Consider the following 21,900-nt stretch of genomic DNA (forward strand, 5'->3'; position numbering starts at 1 on the left):
TATCATTTTTATATGTTCAACTTTAATCCATTCAATTTGTTTATTCACAGCTAAGTTATTTATATATAAGTTAATTATTTTATTTCTAAGTGATTAGTGCCATAACTAAATTAAAATTGGCTCAATAAATCAGCTGAAAGACTGAACTTTGAAAAAAAGTGGGAGCTCTCTGAGGCCCCTCTCACCCCTAAGAGGTGCAAAATGGTTCAGTCCACCCCTGCATTTGGATCTACGGGGTGGCCCACAGCGACTGCTTATGCATAGGGCCCAGAATTTAGTGCTATGCCCCTGAACAATGACCAGATTTGGGGATTAGAATATTGAGAATTTTAAAATGTTTACCCCCAGAATTTTGTGATTTTCTTGTGCTGTGATATATCTCATAATGTAGCCTAATTATGATTTTTTTTCTGCCTTGTTACTTGCGTTTCTCTCTCTCTATTCTCATTCTGTCAGTTTCTTAAACATGAAATAGTCTTCCAGTTAATCAGACAGGCCTGTTAGGACTTGTCACAGCTGCATTAAGCCACAGTGATTGTTGATAAATGCCTGATCTTAGTCCTGGTCTTCACCTACATTTTGGCAGGGCTTTAGAATACAGACAGTTTTCCAGTGTAGTAACTCCTGCAGCCTAAGGCTTCTCTGAAAACCACACCCAAAACCCACACCACGCAGACGCTCGATCAGTTAGTCATTCAGGTTGAACCAGTGCCAGAAGGAAGCTGCATGCAGCCTGGCTGCTCTCTATATTGTGTGCACTGCACCGCTCCAGCACAGTCAGCATGGCTCTCAACGTCCCGGGACTCATAGCCACCATCATATTCTACCTGCTGGTGCTTGGGATCGGCATCTGGGCTTCTTTTAAATCCAAAAAGGATGAAAACAGGACGCAGGCCAACCATGCAGACATGGCCCTGCTGGGAAACAGGGGGATCAGCTTGGTAGTGGGAATCTTCACCACAACCGGTGAGTTTGTGCAGCACTGCAGCAACTGCAACCTGCAGAGTCATCAAAACTGCATTTTAATAAACAGGTTTAAATAATGCTGCTCTTTTATTTTCTTAAGACGGAGTGTGTTTTCGTAAAGACAGTTACGAAATTGTTGATTTTTGTTTTAGTTTCGTTTATGTTTTTGTGTGTGTGTGTGTGTGTGTGTGTGTGTGTGTGTGTGTGTGTGTGTGTGTGAATGAATGCTTTTTTAAAATTTTATTTTACTTTATTCTTATTCATTTATTATTTTTATTTTATTTTATTTTATTGCACAGTTTAAACTTGGCAGTAAATGAGTAACTCATTAGAATATGCTACAGGTAGATATAATAAGCTTAAACTTCAGCCCACACCTTTTGTTTTCCCTTTTAATTTAATGCCTTGATGTTTTGTTTTTTTTTTATGTGTATTACTCTTGGAAAATTGTCAACAAAAACCAAAACAAATTGCCACCACTACCTCTACAAGTACTATTTAACAACTGACAACCTCAATTTTTTTCAATACACAATTTTCTTTTAAAATTTATATCCATTAATAACTTTGTCAAATCCTTGGAGTCTAGGCTTTAAATGTGTTATCTGATTGTATGAGTGTTTGTTCTGTGTTTGTAAATGTTTTTCTAATTACTGTCATCTGTAACTATGTGACTGTACCGCTGCTGTGTTGGCCAGAGATCCCCCATCTCAATGAGACTAACCTGGTTAAATAAAGGTTACTGTATTTACTGTACAATATTAGCTGTTTGACTATGTTAGATTTTTGTTATACTGTTTAGTTATTGATTCTGGTATTTCCACATTCGCAGACTCTGGAACAAAACATTTTGTGTATACTTTGGATTACTTTACAGTCTTAACGTTTGAGCTTAAGCTTGTGATTTAAGGTTCTCAAACTCCTATGGCTTTCAAAGCAACTGAACATTATTGTGTGTGTCATCCTGATTTGATGTTAATGTTAATCTCCCTTAGGACAATTATTGTTGTTGTTACACCCTTATGTAACAACACATGATGCTGAGTGATGGGTAATTATTAATAGATTTTACAGTATACAGTGGAATGCCTTACATTAGTTACTCAGTATTCCAGCCAAAACACAAGTGTTTATGGGTAGAAGCAGACAGATGTTGACATCTGAATGGAAGTTAAATGACTAATATTTATTTTATTTTTACTTTTTTTGTGGTATGAATGGAAATGGTAACTCTGTCCACTGAAGAGACTAGATGTGACTTAAGTTGTGGTGGTAGTGTGTAAATGGGCCATATGAGTGCTTCAGATTGTTGCTCCACTGATAAGACTTAAGAAACACAAATTGTAGCTGTGAACACACTCTTATCTGTTTCAACATAACACTGATTATCTTTTTGGCTGTACATTTTTCTCTACTTAAAGGACATTTGCAAGGACAAGAGAAGTAGCAATGTAAATTTGGAAGTGTAAAAATGAGCTCTTTGTGTGCATCATGCAGCTACCTGGGTTGGTGGGACCTTCATCATCGGCACAGCGGAGACGGTGTACGATCCAAAGTTGGGGCTGATTTGGGCTGTGATGCCTTTGGCAGCAACTTTGGCCTTCATTCTTGGTAAGATTCTCTTTTTAAACTTGTGGTTTTGATGTTTCTTTCAGTTTAAATGGCACTTCAGCTGCAGGACTTTCACTTAAATCACCTCAACTGCTTGCGTTGCTCACACCTCAACTGAATCTTCAACTCCATTCAGCACTTAAACATACATTGCTATCCCTCAAGAATTTTTCAGGCTCTTGTGGGATTGTTGCAGCCTAAGATGCCTGACTTTCTAAATTTTCTAAAAATGTGCGATGCAAGTTGCAATTTTTTTATCTATTTTTTTTTTTTTTTTGCAATGAAATGCCAAACACTAAATAAAATTTCAGATAACTGTGACTCCCCAAACAAAAACGCCTGTTTCCCGCTACAAGACACAAAGGAATCACGCATGCTGGACCGCACTCTTTGGAATCGCTGGGGAAACCCTTTCAAAACCAAGTGACGTCAGCTATGACGACCACTTCAATCAGAAACCTCGCCCAATGTCAGCTGGGATAGGCTCCAGCCCGCCGCAACCGCTAACAGGATAAGCAGTTACGGAAAATGAATGAATGATTAAATGAATGGAAGAATACAAGAATACAAAAGCATATGAAATGTGATTATCAGCAGTGTGTAATTAAGATGAAATTGAAGGCTGAGTTCAAACTTAGTTGTGGTTCGAGTCAGAGTGTTGTAAGTAGGGAAGGTGCCATTGGGCCCCCCACTTTATGCACCTGGCACACATTCATTTTAAAGGAATTCTTCACCCACAAAATGACCACTTAAATCCGTTTTTCTCACATTCCTTCACTGCAAACAAAGAATAGGGAAACCAGCAAACATTCTTGATGAGTTATACAGACGTGTTTTAAATAGGTTGTAATGAAAATACATGTGTTTGGGAAGTACTGAGCGTACAACTGGATAAATGAGACAATTTTGAGTTGTGTTAGAGTTTCTAAATTGATGTTTTGATATAGTTTTGCTTTTGGTAAACACATTAGCCTTCCTCAAGATCACTATTTTTGAATTTTTCGTTTAACGTTAAGGCATGCTAGATGAACAAAGTTTTCCTCATGAAACTAACTTAACACGGAGTGAGTACAAAATGAATACAAATGGTCATTTTTTAAGTGAAGCATGCCTTTAAGTCAGGGATCGCTGTATCACAGCTGTAGTGCTAGGAATGATGCGTTCTTCTCACAGGTGATTGGTTGTCACAGATAATGCCCTTTTGTGAGCCTGCAAGGTGTGGACAAGGTGTTTGATCACTCTGTGGATGGAAGCTTGAGACAGACGCAAGTCAACACTGTTGCACTGTTGCATTTTTAATGTTGTGATGATCCCTTTCATTTCTGGCATTACAGCATACTTGTGTTGGGTGAGAGATGTGATCTCTGACGAGATTAACCACGAATCTGGGGGTGTGTCCAAGTACAAAGATTTGCTGCTAGTCACAAGATCCTGAGAAAATTCTTAGATTTATGACATTTTCCAAGAATTTCCCCTTAAAGTTAAGATTAGCCCTTAACAGAGCTAAAGTGAAAGCCTTTTAAGAGGCTTAAGAGTTTCTTAAGCAGAGAAGAAAACGGTGGAAAGACAAAGAAGTAGGAGGAACTTTCTCCCAGTGACAATGACGACATGCGGTGCCACTGATTAGATTGTGCAGGGATAATGTTTGAAGGTTAATCTGATTAGAGATGCTCAGCCATCTTTCACCCATCACAGTAACATTATAGAACCAGAAAAGAAAGTGATCACAGAGCTAAGATATTTGGTAACTGGAAAAATGCAGCAGTGCAGCATTGATGAACTAGGATTGTCTCAACCTTCCATCAGCAGAGAGATCACACTAACAATGACAACACTTTCAGTCTCATGTGACTGGATGTCCACTTTGCAGGCTCACAAAAGGACAACCAATCACACCTTTGAAAAGACTCTGTCATAGCTACAGGGTCAACTTCATCCCCCCTACCAGGGTAAAAGTTTCTTACCCTTCCTCACTCAAAGTTGCTCTGAGAACTTTCCGAACTCACTCCTAAGCTAAGACCTCTTACTGAATTCTTTTATGCCAAGTTAGGAGCTCTCTGATAGTATCATCTATCAGTATTGTAGTATTGTTTGTGAATAAAGACTCAGAACTGCATCTTCTCTACTTTTGTTTTCAAGGTGGTCTGTTCTTTGCTGAGCCAATGAGAAACAAGAAGTATGTTACCATGATGGACCCTTTCCAGATCAAGTATGGAAACGGACTGAGTGGACTTCTGTCTGTGGCACCTCTGATGTCAGAAGTTATTTGGGTCACATCAACACTGATAAGCTTGGGTAACAATTTATCAGACTACATCTTTATCTCTTTAAACATCTGTCTGTGTACATACTCTGCCTTAGCTGTATGTGTGTACGTTTGTGATTGTGAAATTCAGCCCAAATGTTTTAGTGCTTTTTAGTTTGCTCTCTGGTTGGCTGATCTATGAAGTGTTAGTTTCCTTGCTTGAATGTGTCTCCATGTGTGTGCGCTATTTGTGTTTTATAAGTGTGCATGGCAAACTGTCTTTCATAGGAGTAACCATGAGTGTGATCCTGGATTTGTCCTACGCTGTGTGCATCTGGATTTCTGCTGCTGTGGCCATCACCTACACACTGCTGGGAGGTCTCTACTCTGTGGCCTACACAGACATCATACAGCTCACTCTCATTTTTGTCACCTCGGTAATTTGGTCGACCACATCTCAGTTCATTTGGATTCACTGCCGTTACAATGAATTCCAAGGGTGACTCTTTTTTTTTTTTTTTTTTTTGACAAAACATGATCCTGTTCTGCTGTAAATTTTAAGAGGGTTTGCAGGAGAGATAGAGTCAAAAAGTTCTTTAAATGCCTATCTTAGAAAGTTACACATTAGCGCTTATTTTCTCTCATGGTTCTGTCACACAGTCATAACACATGCATAACATTCTTAGCATCCTCATCCTTCAGCTATCAGAAATGGTGCCGTCTGGCTGACCAGCGGCATATCTTAACACCCTAAAAGGTTCCGTCCAAGCGCATTACACATTGACACCACCTGGTGGAGTATCATACCACCGTACCACCAGATAGCTTCTAGTGTCGGTGTCTGACACCATAATTACTACAAGAGTGGCAGTATTTGACCACTTCTGAATGAGAACAGGCTAATATGTCGCCCTCATCCATCAGGCTTCACCCCCTGTATCCATAGAGTCCAATAGAGGGCCAAGCCTGTGGGAGATAGAACGCAGGTACAATATTGTAACCTAAGTTCTATATGCAAGTAGAGTCCTCTACTTAGGGGCGCTGTCGCTCCTCTGCTGCTTGCTGAAGAGGACATAGGATGCCAAAACTGTCATAAGTGTCCATATGTGGCTCTGCACATATTTGGGCAGGCACATCCTGATTGACTGGCTACATTTATGCAACTGTCAGTGGGCAAATGTATGCTTGTGATTGGAGAAGAGAATTATCCACAGAGTCCAGTGGAGGGCTCCGCCTGTGCTAATAAAACTAGGATTACAATCTTGTAACCTATGTTATGACTCATGTACAATAACTGTCCTCAGAATATGATCATTTTCAGCCTCTGGTCAGTAGTTTGAAATTTTCCACCAAGCAATACATGACTTCAACGGGACTACAACGAACTACAACCGGTCGTACGCCCGTGACGTCATAGGTGATAGAAACATGGGATTTTGACTGGCGGCAGAGCTCTTCACACACATAAAGTGTAAATAAAAACAAATCAGTTGAGTCTTTCCCCTTTGGATGAAATGGCCAGTCAGGCTACATGCTATGGAGAGAGATTAAGAGGCCCTGATCGCCATTTCGAGAAAGTGAAATGATAGGAGGTGTGTGCCCTTTTCAGCTGCCAGCTTCTGTGTGGACGAATGACCCTGTCAATTCATTCATTCAGTTCATGTCCTGTCGATTCATTACTTAACATTCATTAGAATTAACTTCTTGGCTTTGAACATCTATGTTATTGTTGAGATCAACTGACTTTAGCTAGCTAGCTAACGTTAGCCAACTAACCTGTGATGAAGTGCCTGCCACAGACGTAACGTTGGGTGTAGTGACTGGCCGGACCCCACAGCTTTCCGTCTGTACCCTGCCATTTGATGGCTGTGAGCCACAGATTTCTTCTTTCCTCATTCTTCACTCTATCCGGGAGCAAAGAAAATCGCAATTCTGTTTTTTTTTTTTTGTTTTTTTTATTGTTTGCTGTGCAGTGAACGACGCAGCAACTTTTTGGTATTATGAACTCCTAGCCACGACTAGCGTCTCTCCCAGGTCGAGTTCAAAACTTTCACCTATAAGGGGGTGTGGCTGTTGTTACGGCAGTGAGTGACGTTGCGTTGAAGTCATGTATGTTGGGGCACTCTTTCAATTAAGAATTGCATGTCCATAACGTTGGGGGATTCAACAAAATGTATAAATATATATATTTTTTAAAAAGACTACTCAAAATCAAAGAAGCAAAGGGCCGAGATACCCTGACTTTATTCTCTTGCATGAGTCGAGCCCCAAAAAGGCTGGTTCCTACATTTCCCATAATGCAATTCAATAGCATCTTTTATTGTACTCCCTGCCCTTTAAATGCCAATTTCCTAAATACCTCACACCTCCAGTTAGTGAGAACAGGTTTTCTATTAGAAATGTACAGCCAGGCTGACATAACTTTGGTGACATCACTTTGACATCATCAGGGGTTATCTTATCAGCCTTTAGAAATCTGCATCCACAGCCACAGCTAGTTTCATGGTTTGAGTGTATGTGATGATTAAAGTAACTTTCGCATGATAATTGTTAACATGCTCTACTTCTATATGACAATCTTTGGTGCTTCTATCGACCCCTTAGTGGCTGTGTGTCCCCTTCCTCCTCATGAGTCCCACCTCGGTTGACATCACCACCACATCTTTCAACCACACCTTCCAGCCTCCCTGGGTCGGCACTCTGACTGCAGGCACAGCCTGGAGGTGGCTTGATATCTTCTTGCTCCTGGTAAGGTAATAAGGCATTTAATGCTTTGAGACTAATCAAGACTGATGCATGGGCACAAAAAGAGGTTGATCTCAAGTGAGATGTGCAGCAGTGGAAAAAGGTGACTTGTGAAATGAAAGTGTCAAGGTGGTGTATACGAGGTAGCAAGGAAAAGGAACCAAAGGAAGGTAACTGTGCGGGCATGGAAGGATCAATGATTTACTGGTAAAGTGATGATGCATAAGCTTTCAAGCAGGGTTAGCAAGTCCAAACAGAAGTAGCTGTGATTTAAGGTAAGGGGTAAGATAGTGTCCCTGAGGGTCAATTTGAGATACAGACAGTAGTCACAGAATCCAGTATCACACACTATCAGGGGTAAATCATGGACAATTAGTGGTCACTGCTGGTTAAGATAAGCAATAGCAGACAGGACAAAGGACGATCTGTAACAATCTGTTTCCCTCCCAGAGTGTAGGAGACCTCGGTTTCCAGGACTTCCACCAAAGAACACTATCAGCCTCTTCCTCAACCACAGCTAAGCTGCGATGTTACGCTGCAGCGTTTCTCATCCCCACTTTTGGAATTCCTCCTGTTCTCATTGGGGCAGTAGCTGCATCAACGGGTAAAGCAGTTGTGTTGAATACCTTTAAACTTTAAATTTAAACTTGAGTCATATTCTATCCAAAATTGACTAAGTAGAAAATAAGTGTAGGCTCTTCAGACTTGAATTTAGTTTAGAAAAACATCACACTGTCTGGCAGTAGGTTCTCGTGACTCACCTTACATAACAGCTTGTTTGATTAATCCTGAATAATTGTCTCTTCTGTTTCTTAGACTGGAACATGACCTCATATGGCTCTCCACCTCCGTTTGAACGAGGTCAGACCGGTTTGATTCTACCTCTCTCCCTACAGCACTTAACCCCGCCCTACATCTCCGTCATTGGCATCGGAGCCGTGGCTGCTGCTGTCATGTCATCAACTGACTCTGCCCTGCTGTCTGCTGCCTCGATCTTCTCCTCTAATATTTACAAGAAGATCCTGAGGACAAAGGTAAAAATGAAGACAAGAGAATGAAAGGTCATTAAAAGGGTGCACCAATGGCCATTTGTGCCATCAGGTGCAGCCACATTAATCCATCACTGAACAGATGGAAATGTTGCTGTCAGTCTCAGTTCATTTAGGATTTCAGTTCTTTTGAAACAAGCAGCACAAGTGGAAATGCCAGTTCTAAAATTGATTGCTTTTCTGAAAGGATCGATGGGGATGTGAAATAAACAAGGACACTGACAAGGAATTGGAACAGAGTTTTCATTACATGTAGACCTGAAATGTTATCAAAATATACAGTTTTAAACATCATAGAAAACACAGTACACTGTTAATACATATACCATCATCTGCATACTAAAATACACACACACCAGTACATATACCACAATACATGTACTACAATAGACAAACTAATATACACATACCACAATACACCAACACACTTCTACTAATACCCTTAAAAGTTTGAGCACAATTAGCTAAGAGTGGGTACAGCTCTGGTTTGCTTTTACATTTAACCTTTGTTGTGAAGAATTTTAAATTTGTAATCAGTTTGATATCAGTTGATAATGCGTTCCAGAGTTGATGGCCAAGAAAGGACAGCAGAGGAGATACCCGCACACCAATTTAACTCGGCTGGACAGCCACAACAAAGGTTGACAGAATGACATCAATGCAAAAGAATGTTAATTTATTTAGGACATCCGTGCACAAAAGAAAGGTGATCACATCAATGCAAAAAATAATTTCAAAAAGCGAATTAAAACAACAGCAAATGTTTCAGTTCTTGACTTGTTAATCTTTTTTGTTGCTGTCTAGCCCGGTTGCATTGGTGTGTGGGTATCTCCACTGCTGTCCTTTCTTGGTTGTTCATTGTACTGATGCACCCAAGTAGGCGCAGTTTCACAGCAGCCGACAGCTGACTGATCAAATTTAGATTTTTAATGATTTTTTAACCTGAAACTGCTTTATTCAGTGTTTTTTTTTTTACCAGTTTAAATCACTGGGTCCATTTGTTTTGGAGAGGAGGAGACCTCTATGGATTATTCAGCTCCCAGTAGAAAACCTCCTGAAAATTGAACACTGAAGGAATTCCAACCTGGGACTCGCACTTGGCACATGGGGGGAAAGTTTCAACTGGTAGCAATCTGCAATCCTTACCGCTGGGAGCCACTAAACCCCCCTAAATGTTATGCACTGCTCCTTTAAAAGAAGCAGCAAGGTAAGAGAAAGATGCTCCTCCTGTAGGAGCTCAGGGTTTATCCATGATTCTGTCCCTACAGTAGGTGGGACAGGCAAAAAAGATAAAAATAAATTAGGTAGTAAACAAGAGATGTTTGGTAAAACAGAAGAACTGTTTTCTCAGTCTGCTGCTGCTGCTTACCTTACTACAGTTATCCTCTTCCCATTGCTTTTCCTTGTAGGCATCACAGAATGAACTCGGATGGGTGATTCGTATTGCTGTGGTTGTATTCGGCCTGGCTGGCACGGCGCTCACCTTCCTGCACACAGGTGTCATGGCTTTCTGGGTCCTTGGTGGAGAAATCGCCTACATCATGATGTTCCCGCAGCTGGTCTGCGTGCTTTTCTTCAACATATCCAACGGTTACGGTGCCGCCACGGGCTTCGTGGTGGGGTTTCTATTCAGGCTTTTGTGCGGAGAGCCCTTGCTGGGGATACCACCCGCCATCCATTTCCCAGGATGCACCCTTGAAGATGGTGTTTATGTTCAGTATTCCCCTATCAGGACCATCTGTATGCTGATCGCTTTTGCCACCACGTTGCTGGTCTCCTACCTGGCTGCTCTGCTCTTCAACAAAGGACTCATACCTGAGAAGTGGGACGTGTTTCAGATTAAAGTCCAGAAACCTCCACTGACTGAAATTCCAGCAAATGGTGTCAGCAGAAACGAAATCAACAACTCAAAACCTCTGTGTGAGGATGGAGGAGTCTCAGATCCCATGTTGGAAGCAAAGTGTTGACATTTGCTAAATTACCTCATACTGTATCCTTAACAGGACACTAATCACGGGTAAAGTAAAAACAGTAAACAGGAAAACAAAACAATAAACAACTATGGAAGTAGAAAATGACCTTCATTGTATGTATCGTATGGGTGAATAATAAAGGTAATAATATGAATATTCAAAGTAAGAAAAATGTATAAAATATTTCCTCAGCATCGCATATGGAAAGTCAGTCCTAATGTGTTATGGATGATGGGGGTACGCACAATTTTTAAAATGTATTTTGACAAATAAAACAGGCTTCGGTAATGGAGTGAGCAGTTTGATTGTAAATTATTGTCTACGTTTTTTAAGATTATTTTTTGGGGCTTTTTGCCTTTAATGTACAGGATAGAGTGAAACGGGGTGAGAGAGAGAGAGAGAGAGAGAGAGAGAGAGAACGGGGGTGACATGCAGCAAATAGTTGCAAGCTGGAGTCAAATCTGTGACTGCTGCGGCGAGGCATCGCCATTGTTTTCTTTTGGTTGTCTATCCATTAACACATTTCACACAGGACTACAAACATCAACCTCATTTGGGTGCTACCAGAAAAGTCAGACGATCAACATCTGGGAACCATCAAAGTCCAAATTTTAGTGCGAATCCATCGAGTACATGTTCAGATGTTTCTCTAGATCAATGTTATACTTGCATTAAAAAATTATTTTTTGAGTTAGTGGATAACACTTACCATAAAGATGTTTTTCAGCATAAAAAATTCCATGAGTTACATTAATGTGTTAAAGTCAGTTGACAACTCATTTTAAGAAGTTGGGCAAAATCAAAAACATTTTTAACATATTTAGAGGGATGGAATTAAAATAAATTAGTTGGAATAAATAAAATAATTTGACCATTAAATACCACCACAACTTTGGTTAAATATTAAGTTAGTTGAACTTAATTAAGCTTTTTGAGGTCAGTGCAAATCATATTGGTTGTACTTATCAAAATAAGTTTGTCAGATTATAAAAGATTCATAGGGTTGACTCATTAATGCCAGACTTGAGACTACTTACTTACATGCAAATTTAATTCTAATAGTTGAACCAGTGCATCCATGTTTAGAGTGTGACTTGCCATCTACCCTTGAAAACAGGAAGTGTCAAGTGAGAACTCATTCTCTAGGGACGATCCAACATAATGCAGTTTGGGAAATAAAATACTGGTGGCCTATTCAACTTTATAAACCTTCTTTTTTTTCAATTAAAATTATATATATATATATATATATATATATATATAAATTAATCAAAAAAATGTTTTTAAAAAGGATGCTACAACTGCTAAAATCCTCCCAAAATTACAGAGAACATCACCTCAGTGCTACGGAAGCGTATTGCATTCACTTGCCATATAAAAAAAGCTCTGTTTTTCTGAGTAATTTATTTATTTTTCTGTTTTTTGTGGTACGTTTTTTCTGTTTTTCGTGGTAATTTTTTTTCCTGAACGAAAAGACGAGATACTTCAAAATCTCGCGCGAAGCTCCCACCTTGCACCTGCAAGTGACCGGTGCCTGCGTAAAGTCGACAAACTAATGATAACACCATCTGTATGACTTAAAGACAAGAGTATCTCCTAGTGTCTCAAATCCAAAACAAACTGGATTAAACTAAACAAGCGGGTCATGTTTGCTTCCATTATATCGAGCTCTCAAGAAAGGAATGAAAGCGTCTTTTGTTATATTGCTCTCTTAACTCAGAAAAAAATACCCCGAAAACCAAAAAAAACCCCACGAAAACAGAAAAAAATACCCCGAAAACCAAAAAATTACCACGAAAAAACAGAAAAAATACACTGAAAAACAGAAAAATAAAAAAATTACTCAATAAAACAGATTTTTTTTAATTTGTCAAGTGAATGCAATATGCTTCTGTACAGTGCCATGTTGTGCCATGTTGTGTTCTCTAAAGGGGTGAAAAGTGAAGAAAGTGCTCCCTAGAGAGTGCAGTGTACATTATGAAAGAGTGGAACAAGACCAATCCAGTCTCACTCTGAAGTTGTTGAATTATGGCACGATGGCTGTGACTTCCACAAAAAAAAACTGTCCTATCTTGTCGGCATGATACGCTGCCGGGCGCCTTCAGTGTGTAACAGTACCTGACGGCATCAGGGGGAAACACGGTCAGACAAGAACACAGGTTGTTTAACAATGCATCGCTGATTTTTGTTTTTTAAAAGCTTGAGCCTTACTTCATCTGATTTACTTTTTTCTTCCTTACCTCGTACACCGACATATTTCCCCGGTCAAACCTCACCAATATGAACATTTAGAACAAATAAGACAATATTACACAGCCACTGAACACTGAAAGAATCCATTGACACAATTTCAAACTCAATCTGACCCTGTACTAAACCATTTTGAAAACTCCTTTCTTTTCTTCTATTACATTTGTATTGCTGTAATTGTTCTACTTTTTTGTCTTTGCCTACTTCGCCCATGTTAGCATACCCACAGTTTTATGTTACCTTGTTATTAACACTCTGGACTTGCCATTCCTTATCCATCCACCAGAGGCCCTCAGACTCCCCAGCTGACGCTTCCATCCACCAGCTCACCTGTTCCTCATTCCCCAATTACCCACAGTACTCATACCAGCCCATCTTCACCTGTCCCTTGCCAGCTTGCTGTTGTTGCTTCATGCACCTTTTTTCCTCCCAGCCACCTGAGCCTGCACCTATTCCCGAACCTTTATTCTGTGCATGGCTGACCCACAGACTGATTATTCTCAGTGTTACCCCTCTGAATAAGTGTGACTGTTTTGACTTCCTTCTGGGTTGCAACCCTTACCTGCCTTTGATTCTGGTAAAGTGAACTTTTATCTTCACCTGTCCACCAAGATGTTGAACAACAAACTTTTTCTTGTAATGGAGCACTGGCATTGATGTGGTATTAAAACTTTTACTTAAGGATATAAATACTACTTCTACAGATAGATGAGTTCCTTGGTAGAGACCCAGGGCCGTATTTACAAAGAGTTGATCCTACTGACAAAGTTCTAAGAATAATCTTAGGATTGTGGTGTTTAAGAATTTCCACTTAAAGTTAAGACAAGATGCTGGTGAAGATATGTTATTCACAAAGCACTGTATCCCTTAAGAGAGCTCCTAAGGTGGAAAACTGTTAAAAATATGGAGAAGGACTTTGAGGTTTAAGAGTTTCTTCAGCAGAGAAGAAAAGGGTGAGAAGACAGACATGGGAGAAATGTTTCCAAACACAGACTAACTGTGAGTTAATGAAACCCTACAGATTACACTGTGCAGGGATTATGTTTGTGGTCGATCTTATTAGAGATGTGCACATATTTCCCATCCAATGCAATAACATTATAATGCTAAAAGTGATCACAACACTAAGATATTCACAACTGGGGAAATGCAACAGTGCAGCAGTGATGACTTAGGTCTGTCTCAACCTTCCATCAACAGCAATCACACTAACAATGACTCAGTGGGTGCGTCCCAAGTCTCTTAAAGTTACTGCTAACCACCTAACCTAGCCACCTTACCTAACTGTTTAGTCCCTCCCACTTAGGAAAACATTTAAGGAGTCAGGAGTCAGGAGTTAGGAGTAAGGAGTGAGGACTGCTGATAAGAGAGATGAGACGGCCTTACTCTGAAGCGTCACGTGAAGCGACGTCCTGTCCTGATGACGGCGGCACAGCTGGATCTGCTGCATAACGGAGCCAGCATTTGGCTGCTTACATCCCAAGTCACATTATATTCGCTGATCAAAGCCATCAGCTGTTTCTCCGCTATCTCGTTCAAATGAGACAGACGAAGGGGGAGGGTATTTATACGTCATGGCCTCAAGCGCAAAAAGACTTCCTGTTAGGAAGCTCTTGTGTTACCTTGCTCATCGCACCTAACAGATCCCTCCTAACTCCTAACGCTAACTCCTTACTGGCAGGAATAAGAGACATGAGACAGCCTTAAAGATGGCGGACCTTGAACGACTTCCGGTTCAAGTAAGGAGTTAGGAGTTAGCAGTATAAAATAAGAGACTTGGGATGCACCCAGTGTTATCTTGTGGTGCACCTCATTTTAATTTCCACTGGGTGTCCATACCTTGCAGGCTCACAAAAGGGTGTGTCTGTGACAACCAATTACATCTGTTAAAAGAATGCATCACGCCTAGCAACAGGGTCGACCACACCTCCTCACTAAGCTAAAAGTTTCTGTCCCTCCCTTGATCAGCGTTGCTCTGAGAACTTTCCCGAATCACTCCTAATCTAAGACTCCTTACAAAAAGTTTTTAGGCTGATTTAGGAGCTGTCTGAGAGTGTTCTCGGAGTGTTCGTGAATACATGCCCTGATGGTGATGAGTATGAAGCATCAGCCTAAAGGCCCATTGATAACTGTATCTCCATGTGCAGTGTTCTTAATATTTCAAATACACCACAGCTTGCTCTGACTGTAGAAGAGAATGTTGTTTAATTTTATGGATGTGGATAATTCACCGTGCAATAATTCAACTGTCACAATACTCTGTGCAATTACTCAACTATGCAATATTTTTAACACCTCTTGAGTGTTAGAAAAAAAACCAACACTGGTCCACAGGGGGAGCCACAGCGATCGGTCGCATTTTAGCCATTTTTAAGCATTTTTCTGTTTGTTATAGCGCCACCCAGTTGCCAATTAGAGTTAAATTTCTCCAGTCACCTTGAGGCGTCCTGTTCTACATATCTATCAAGTTTAGTAAAAATCAATATGGCGGTTTGACCTAGATAAGAAATGAGCTCTCTAGCGCCCCCATTTTGTTTGATGGGGTCAATAATGGAGGGGTCCCCTCAGATTATGTGTGGTCATATGCCTACAAAGTTGCGTGGTGATCGGTGAAACCCTTGAGATGTTATACACCTTTATGTGATGAGCCACACCCTCCGCAATATTCATTGCCTTATAGAAGCTCAGTTTTAGTAAGTTTTCCAATTTTTGCCAAGAGGGAACTTTAGATATTGGTCCCTAGATTATGTTCACCCAGTTTCACGCAGATCGCTCAAACTTCCTAGGAAGAGATCGATTTCTGTGTTTTTCAAAAAATTCTAAATGACAGAAAATCTATAGAACCAGAAGTTATGGGTTCTTGAGGTAAATTTGTTCCTCACGAGGAGAGGCATCTGTGTGCAAAGTTTCATGTCTCTACGACATACAGGGCATGAGATATGCCCATTCAAAGTTTGCATAGCGCCCCCCTTTGGCCAATTGATGTAATATTGCTTCATTCGCATCCTCCCATGACCCTCTACCACTGTACCAAATTTCACATGGATTGACCAAGTCAGTGAGGAGAAAAACGTGGAACAGACACACAGACAGAGTTTCCGTCATTATATAGTAAGATGTAATACATATATGAACTATAAAAATGTATCATATTGGTGGTTTGCAGAAATGTGAAGTGGCAAAATGTTCCTTTAGTGACTGGGTTCTCCAGTGTCACTGTTTAGAGTCATTATAAACACTTTTGCCTTTTGATGTGGTCTGACAACATATGAGCTTGTTCTTTTCTAACACACCCTGACCCTGACATCCATGCCTTTTATTCTCTTTGGCGAATCTTACTTGCAGGTTTTTCTTCTGGTCACCATTGGAAAAAAATCAGCTTCAGTTCAAAATCAATGTCATGCAGAAGTGTAAGTTGAAGGAAATTCATTCAGGTCCTGCAGCTTTTGAAGGTAAGGTTCATTTTTATATCACTTCTCTCGATCTATGCTTATCTAATACAAAAAAACAACAACCTACAAATGTAGTGATCCAAAACAAGGAGAGCAGGAATGCAAATATATGCAAACTGTGAGAAGCTGATGGCTTAGGGCTGGAGGACTATACTGCTGGTCTTTTGGCATCCTCCACCCCGCTTTGCTTCATGTTCATTTAAATTTGACCTATTAAAAACAAAGCATCTGACTGTGTGACAAACAAATAACCTGAGATGATGGGAAACATGTACAATATTTTAAGGGAAGTAAAGGATGTGGAAATGAAAAAAAAAAATAAGCATGAAATCGGTAGAAATGTTCTTCCAACTCTAAGCCTATTTCACTATAGGTATGAATGTGGTCACCAGTCTTAAATTAATTATATTAATTATTGGATTGTGTCTTGAACTGAGTTTGTGAAAGTAACTCTTTAGTTCTGGTAGCAAGCAGGTACAGGATGAGTTTGCAAAACTGAACTCATTAAGGAAATGATGCGTGGACTGTATAAATCATCATCTCTATGCACAGAAAGAACTGGCAGATGTTAACTCAGACTCAGACAACTTTATTAATCCCACAAGGGGCAATTGTTTTGAGCAGCCCAGCACAACAACATGTGAACACAACACATACAATAAACACTTGTACTTGTACTCGTACTCGTACTCGTTGTCCTCCGCTTATCCGGGTCCGGGTCGCGGGGGCAGCAGCCTCAACAAAGAAGCCCAGACAGTCCTCTCCCCAGCCACTTACGTCAGCTCTTCCGCGGGAACCCCGAGGCGTTCCCAGGCCAGCCGGGAGATGTAATCCCTCCAGCGTGTTCTGGGGCGGCCCCGAGGTCTCCTCCCGGTTGGCCATGCCCGAAACACCTCCCCAGGGAGGCATCTGGAAGGCATCCTTACCAGATGCCCGAACCACCTCAACTGGCTCCTCTCGATGTGGAGGAGCAGCGGCTCTACTCCGAGTCCCTCCCAGATGTCTGAGCTCCTCACCCTATCCCTAAGGCTGAGCCCAGCCACCCTGCGGAGGAAACTCATTTCGGCCGCTTGTACTCACGATCTCATTCTTTCGGTCACTACCCAGAGCTCGTGACCATAGGTGAGGGTTGGAACGTAGATCGACTGGTAAATCGAGAGCTTCGCTTCTGGCTAAGCTCCTCTTCACCACAACGGACCGGTTAAGCGCCTGCATCACTGCTGACGCCGCCCCAATCCGCCTGTCAATCTCCCGCTCCATCTCTACCTCACTCGTGAACAAGATCCCGAGATACTTAAACTCCTCCACCTGAGGAAGGACCTCCCCCCTGACCTGGAGTGGGCAATCCACCCTTTTCCGGCTGAGGACCATGGCCTCAGACTTGGAGGTGTTGATTCTCATCCCAGCCACTTCACACTCGGCTGCGAACCGTCCCAGCAAGAGCCAGAGGTCACTGTTCGATGGAGCTAGGAGGACCACGTCATCCGCAAAAAAGCAGGGACAAGATCCTCCTGTCACCGAACCTGACACCCTCCACCACTTGGCTGCGCCTAGAAATTCTGTCCATAAAAGTTATGAACAGAACCGGTGACAAAGGGCAGCCCTGGCGGAGTCCAACCCTCACCGGGAACAGGTCCGACTTACTGCCAGCCACGCGAACCAGACTCATGCTCCTTCGGTACAGGAACTGGATGGCTCTTAGCAAGGGGCCACCAACCCCATACTCCCGGAGCACCCCCCACAGGATGCCCCTGGGGACACGGTCGTAAGCCTTCTCCAAATCCACAAAACACATGTGGACTGGTTGGGCAAACTCCCATGCCCCCTCCAGCACCCTGGTGAGGGTAAAGAGCTGGTCCACGGTTCCGCGTCCGGGACGAAAACCACATTGCTCCTCCTCAATCCGAGGTTCAACTATCGACCGGACCCTCTTCTCCAGCACCCTGGAGTAGACCTTACCGGGTAGGCTGAGGAGTGTGATCCCCCTGTAGTTGGAACACACCCTCTGGTCCCCTTTCTTGAAAATGGGGACCACCACCCCGGTCTGCCACTCCAGAGGCACTGCCCCCGATGTCCACGCAATGTTGCAGAGGCGTGTCAGCCAGGACAGCCCTACAACATCCAGAGCCTTGAGATATCCAGGACGAATCTCATCCACCCCCGGAGCTCCGCCGCCTCGGAGTTGTTTCCCTACCTCAGCAACTTCTGCCCCAGAAATTGGACAACCCGCCCCCGAGACCCCCGTCTCTGTTTCCTTACTGGAATACATGTTGGTGGGATTGAGGAGCTCCTCAAAGTATTCCTTCCACACACAATGTCCCCAGTTGATGTCAGCAGCTCCCCGCCCCCACTGTAAACAGTGTGAGCAAGTTGCCGCCTTCCCCCCTGAGGCGCCGGACGGTTTGCCAGAACCTCTTTGGAGCCGATCGATAGTCTTCCTCCATGGCTTCACCGAACTCCTCCCACGCCCGAGTTTTTGCCTCAACGACTGCTGCCGCTGCGCTCCGCTTGGCCCGCCGGTACCCGTCAGCTGCTTCCGGAGACCCACAGACCAACCATGCCCTGTAGGCCTCCTTCTTCAGCCTGACGGCTCCCCTCACCTCTGGTGTCCACCAGCGGGTTCGGGGATTACCGGCGCGACTGGCCCCAGCGGCCTTGCGGCCACAGCTCGCAACCGCCGCCTCGACAATGGCAGAGTGGAACAAGGCCCATTCGGACTCAATGTCCTCCTCTGCCCTCGGGACGCGGTCGAAGCTCTCCCGGAGGTGGGGGTTGAAGATCATCTGGACAGGTTCTTCCGCCAGGCGTTCCCAGCAGACCCTCACTGTTCGTTTGGGCCTGCCAGGTCTGCGCGGCGTCTTCCCCCACCATCTGATCCAACTCACCACCAGGTGGTGATCAGTTGAGAGCTCTGCTCCTCTCTTCACCCGAGTGTCCAGAACATATGGCCACAGGTGAAATGATACGACTACAAAGTCGATCATTGACCTGCGACCTAGGCTGTCCTGGTGCCACGTGCACCGATGGACATCCTTATGTTTGAACATGGTGTTAGTTATGGCCAAACTGCGACCCGCACAGAAGTCCAATAACTGAACACCACTCGGGTTCAGATCGGGCAGGCCATTCCTCCCAATCACACCCCTCCAGGTCCCGCTGTCATTGCCCACGTGAGCGTTGAAGTCCCCCAGCAGAACAATGGAGTCCCTGGTTGGGGCACTGTCTAGCACCCGCCCCAGGGACTCCAAAAAGGGTGGGTACTCTGAACTGTTGTTCGGTGCATAAGCACAGACAACAGTCAGGACCCGTTCCCCGACCCGAAGGCACAGGGAAGCAACCCTTTCGTCTACCGGGGTAAACCCCAACGTACAGGCAGAGAGTCAGGGGGCTATCAGAAAGCCCACCCCGGCCCTCCGCCTCTCACCCGGAGCAACTCCAGCGAAGGAGAGAGTCCAACCCCTCTCAAGGACTAGGGTTCCAGACTATATCTAGCCGGTAGCACTCAACCTCTTCCACAAGCTCTGGCTCCTTCCCCGCCAGAGAGGTGACATTCCATGTCCCAAGAGCCAACTTCTGTAACCAAGGATCGGACTGCCAAGGCCCCCGCCTTGGTCTGCTGCCCAATCCACATTGCACTGGACCCTTCTGGATCCCTCTGCGGGTGGTGGGCCTGCAGGGGGACGAGCCCATGTAGCCGGTTCGGGCTGGGCCCGGCCGGACCCCATGGGCAAAGGCCCGACCACCAGGCGCTCGCCCACGGGCCCCAACCCTAGGCCTGGCTCCAGGGTGGGGCCCCGGTAATCCTCCAGGTCAGGTACATGTGTCAGAAGACCCTTCATGATGGATTTCACAGTTTATGAAAACTTAAACAAACTCTGCATTTTCTGGAAATTCAATAAAAACCTGTTGCCAGACAAACATGGGCTCGTCTGCCTTTGACTAACTCACTGAATTGACACCTGATACATCAACAGCATCTCTGCTGGCTGACAAATCTCTACTGTCTCCTGGTATATGTCAACATATAACCCAACCATACTGATAGCAGGGAGGCGTAAAGCATTTTGAATAACTAAATGATTTCTCATACTTATATTGCAGTTTTTTTTCATACCTACATTTATTTATTTGGGATCACTTGAGGTAATGTCAAATGATCAGGGGGGACTCATCAGACAATGGGCCCATGGGCACAGGTATGCCAAAGGCTCCCCATCTCTCTTACATAGGAGCAAGACGCACAGATATTACAGTCTTTTAGCCCATTTTGTGTCATTGCTTTGCATCTTTTTTGGTTTTGTATTCTTTTGTGCCTCTTTGAGGTAACTTTGTTTCTCCTTGTGGTCATTTTGCATCTCTTCCTGATCAACATGTGTTCATGTGAGCAAAGTTTTGTAGGTGAGAGCCAGGGGGACCCGCTTAGACTTTGGGTCCCTGAGCCTGTCCCTGAAGCTGCTGCAGGGAATCACTGATACCATCTGTTAACTGACTGGTTAGCAGGTTTTAACTGTATTTTTCCAGTAGGCTTTTATGTTGTTGTATCACATTATGCATTTACATCTTTAACTGTGTGTTTTTTGTAGATGCAGATTAAAGGTAACATCCTTTTGTCTGTTGGGTAATTATACAGTCAGGGCTGCTAGTGCTGTTCATAAGACTGCACTTATAGTAAATGATTAAGTGATATATTATTGTCACCTTTATGACTCAGAAGATCCGGGCTCAGAAATATTAAATATCAATCAATGAATAGTTTATTTGTCACATGGAATTACACAACATACAACTCCAGTGAAATGTGAACCCATCAGCTCCTTAACTTGTGTCCTTGTGTCTTTTTTTCTGTCTTCTTGCATTGTTGGCTGCTGATTTATAATTGTCAATGTTTCCAGCTGGTTCTAGTATGGTTTCTTGTTGTGGAATGATTTAACGCACGCACATCCCAACCACAACAAGATGGTTGTATTGTGGCTCCGCCTGAACACAGCAATGCCCCACTGCAGCCGCCTCTGAGCGGCGTGTAGCAGTGATCCACAGCATAAAATTTAAAACTCCAAAAATATCTCTCTATATATAATTGATATATCATCTTAAACAAGTTTAAGTTATTTTGGGCAGATTTAGTTTTGCGTGGCTAAAACCACCAGCGACCTCTCATTTAGCAAGGCATGACATATGTTACAAGTAAAATGTAGCGTTACCACTGCTGAACAGACGCCTTCTTTGCCTTGGACAGGCGCCCCGAACAGTTGGGGTTCACTGCCTTTTTGCACTGCTCTATTTTGCACTGCTGCCCCTCGTTACCCCCCATCGGCTCCTAATTTTGTTTTTTTTGGCCAAATCAGCATGTTGAATGAGCGTTGGCACAGTGGAGTCCGTCAGTGAATGAAATCACTATGATTGGCAGTTCAGCTGAGCAGACGAGAAGAGAAACCAAAGTGAGGAAATAAAGAGCTTAAGTCAGGAGGGAGTGAGATCAAAACAAACTTGTTACATAAGATTAGATTATTTTTCTTTAACCATTGAGCTCTTTTGCAGAAACGTTTCTTGATAGTTTCTTATTGTTCACTGGCGCATGGTAAATATGCTCTGCTCTTATAACATTGGGT

At 43.0% G+C, this 21,900-nt stretch overlaps 1 protein-coding gene across 1 annotated transcript; it reads left to right on the forward strand.

The window, feature by feature from the left end:
- Positions 1–731: 731 nt before the first annotated feature.
- LOC125903929 (high-affinity choline transporter 1-like) lies at positions 732–10,863 on the forward strand. Its single transcript, XM_049601123.1, has 8 exons — positions 732–966; positions 2,464–2,577; positions 4,717–4,872; positions 5,111–5,259; positions 7,427–7,570; positions 8,018–8,171; positions 8,384–8,601; positions 10,026–10,863. The coding sequence occupies exons 1-8, from the start codon at positions 783–785 to the stop codon at positions 10,581–10,583; spliced, it is 1,677 nt and encodes a 558-aa protein (XP_049457080.1). The 5' UTR covers positions 732–782; the 3' UTR covers positions 10,584–10,863.
- The last annotated feature ends 11,037 nt before the right edge of the window (positions 10,864–21,900 follow it).

The sequence above is a fragment of the Epinephelus fuscoguttatus genome, linkage group LG16 (genome assembly GCF_011397635.1).
Source record: "Epinephelus fuscoguttatus linkage group LG16, E.fuscoguttatus.final_Chr_v1".
Taxonomy (NCBI): domain Eukaryota; kingdom Metazoa; phylum Chordata; class Actinopteri; order Perciformes; family Serranidae; genus Epinephelus; species Epinephelus fuscoguttatus.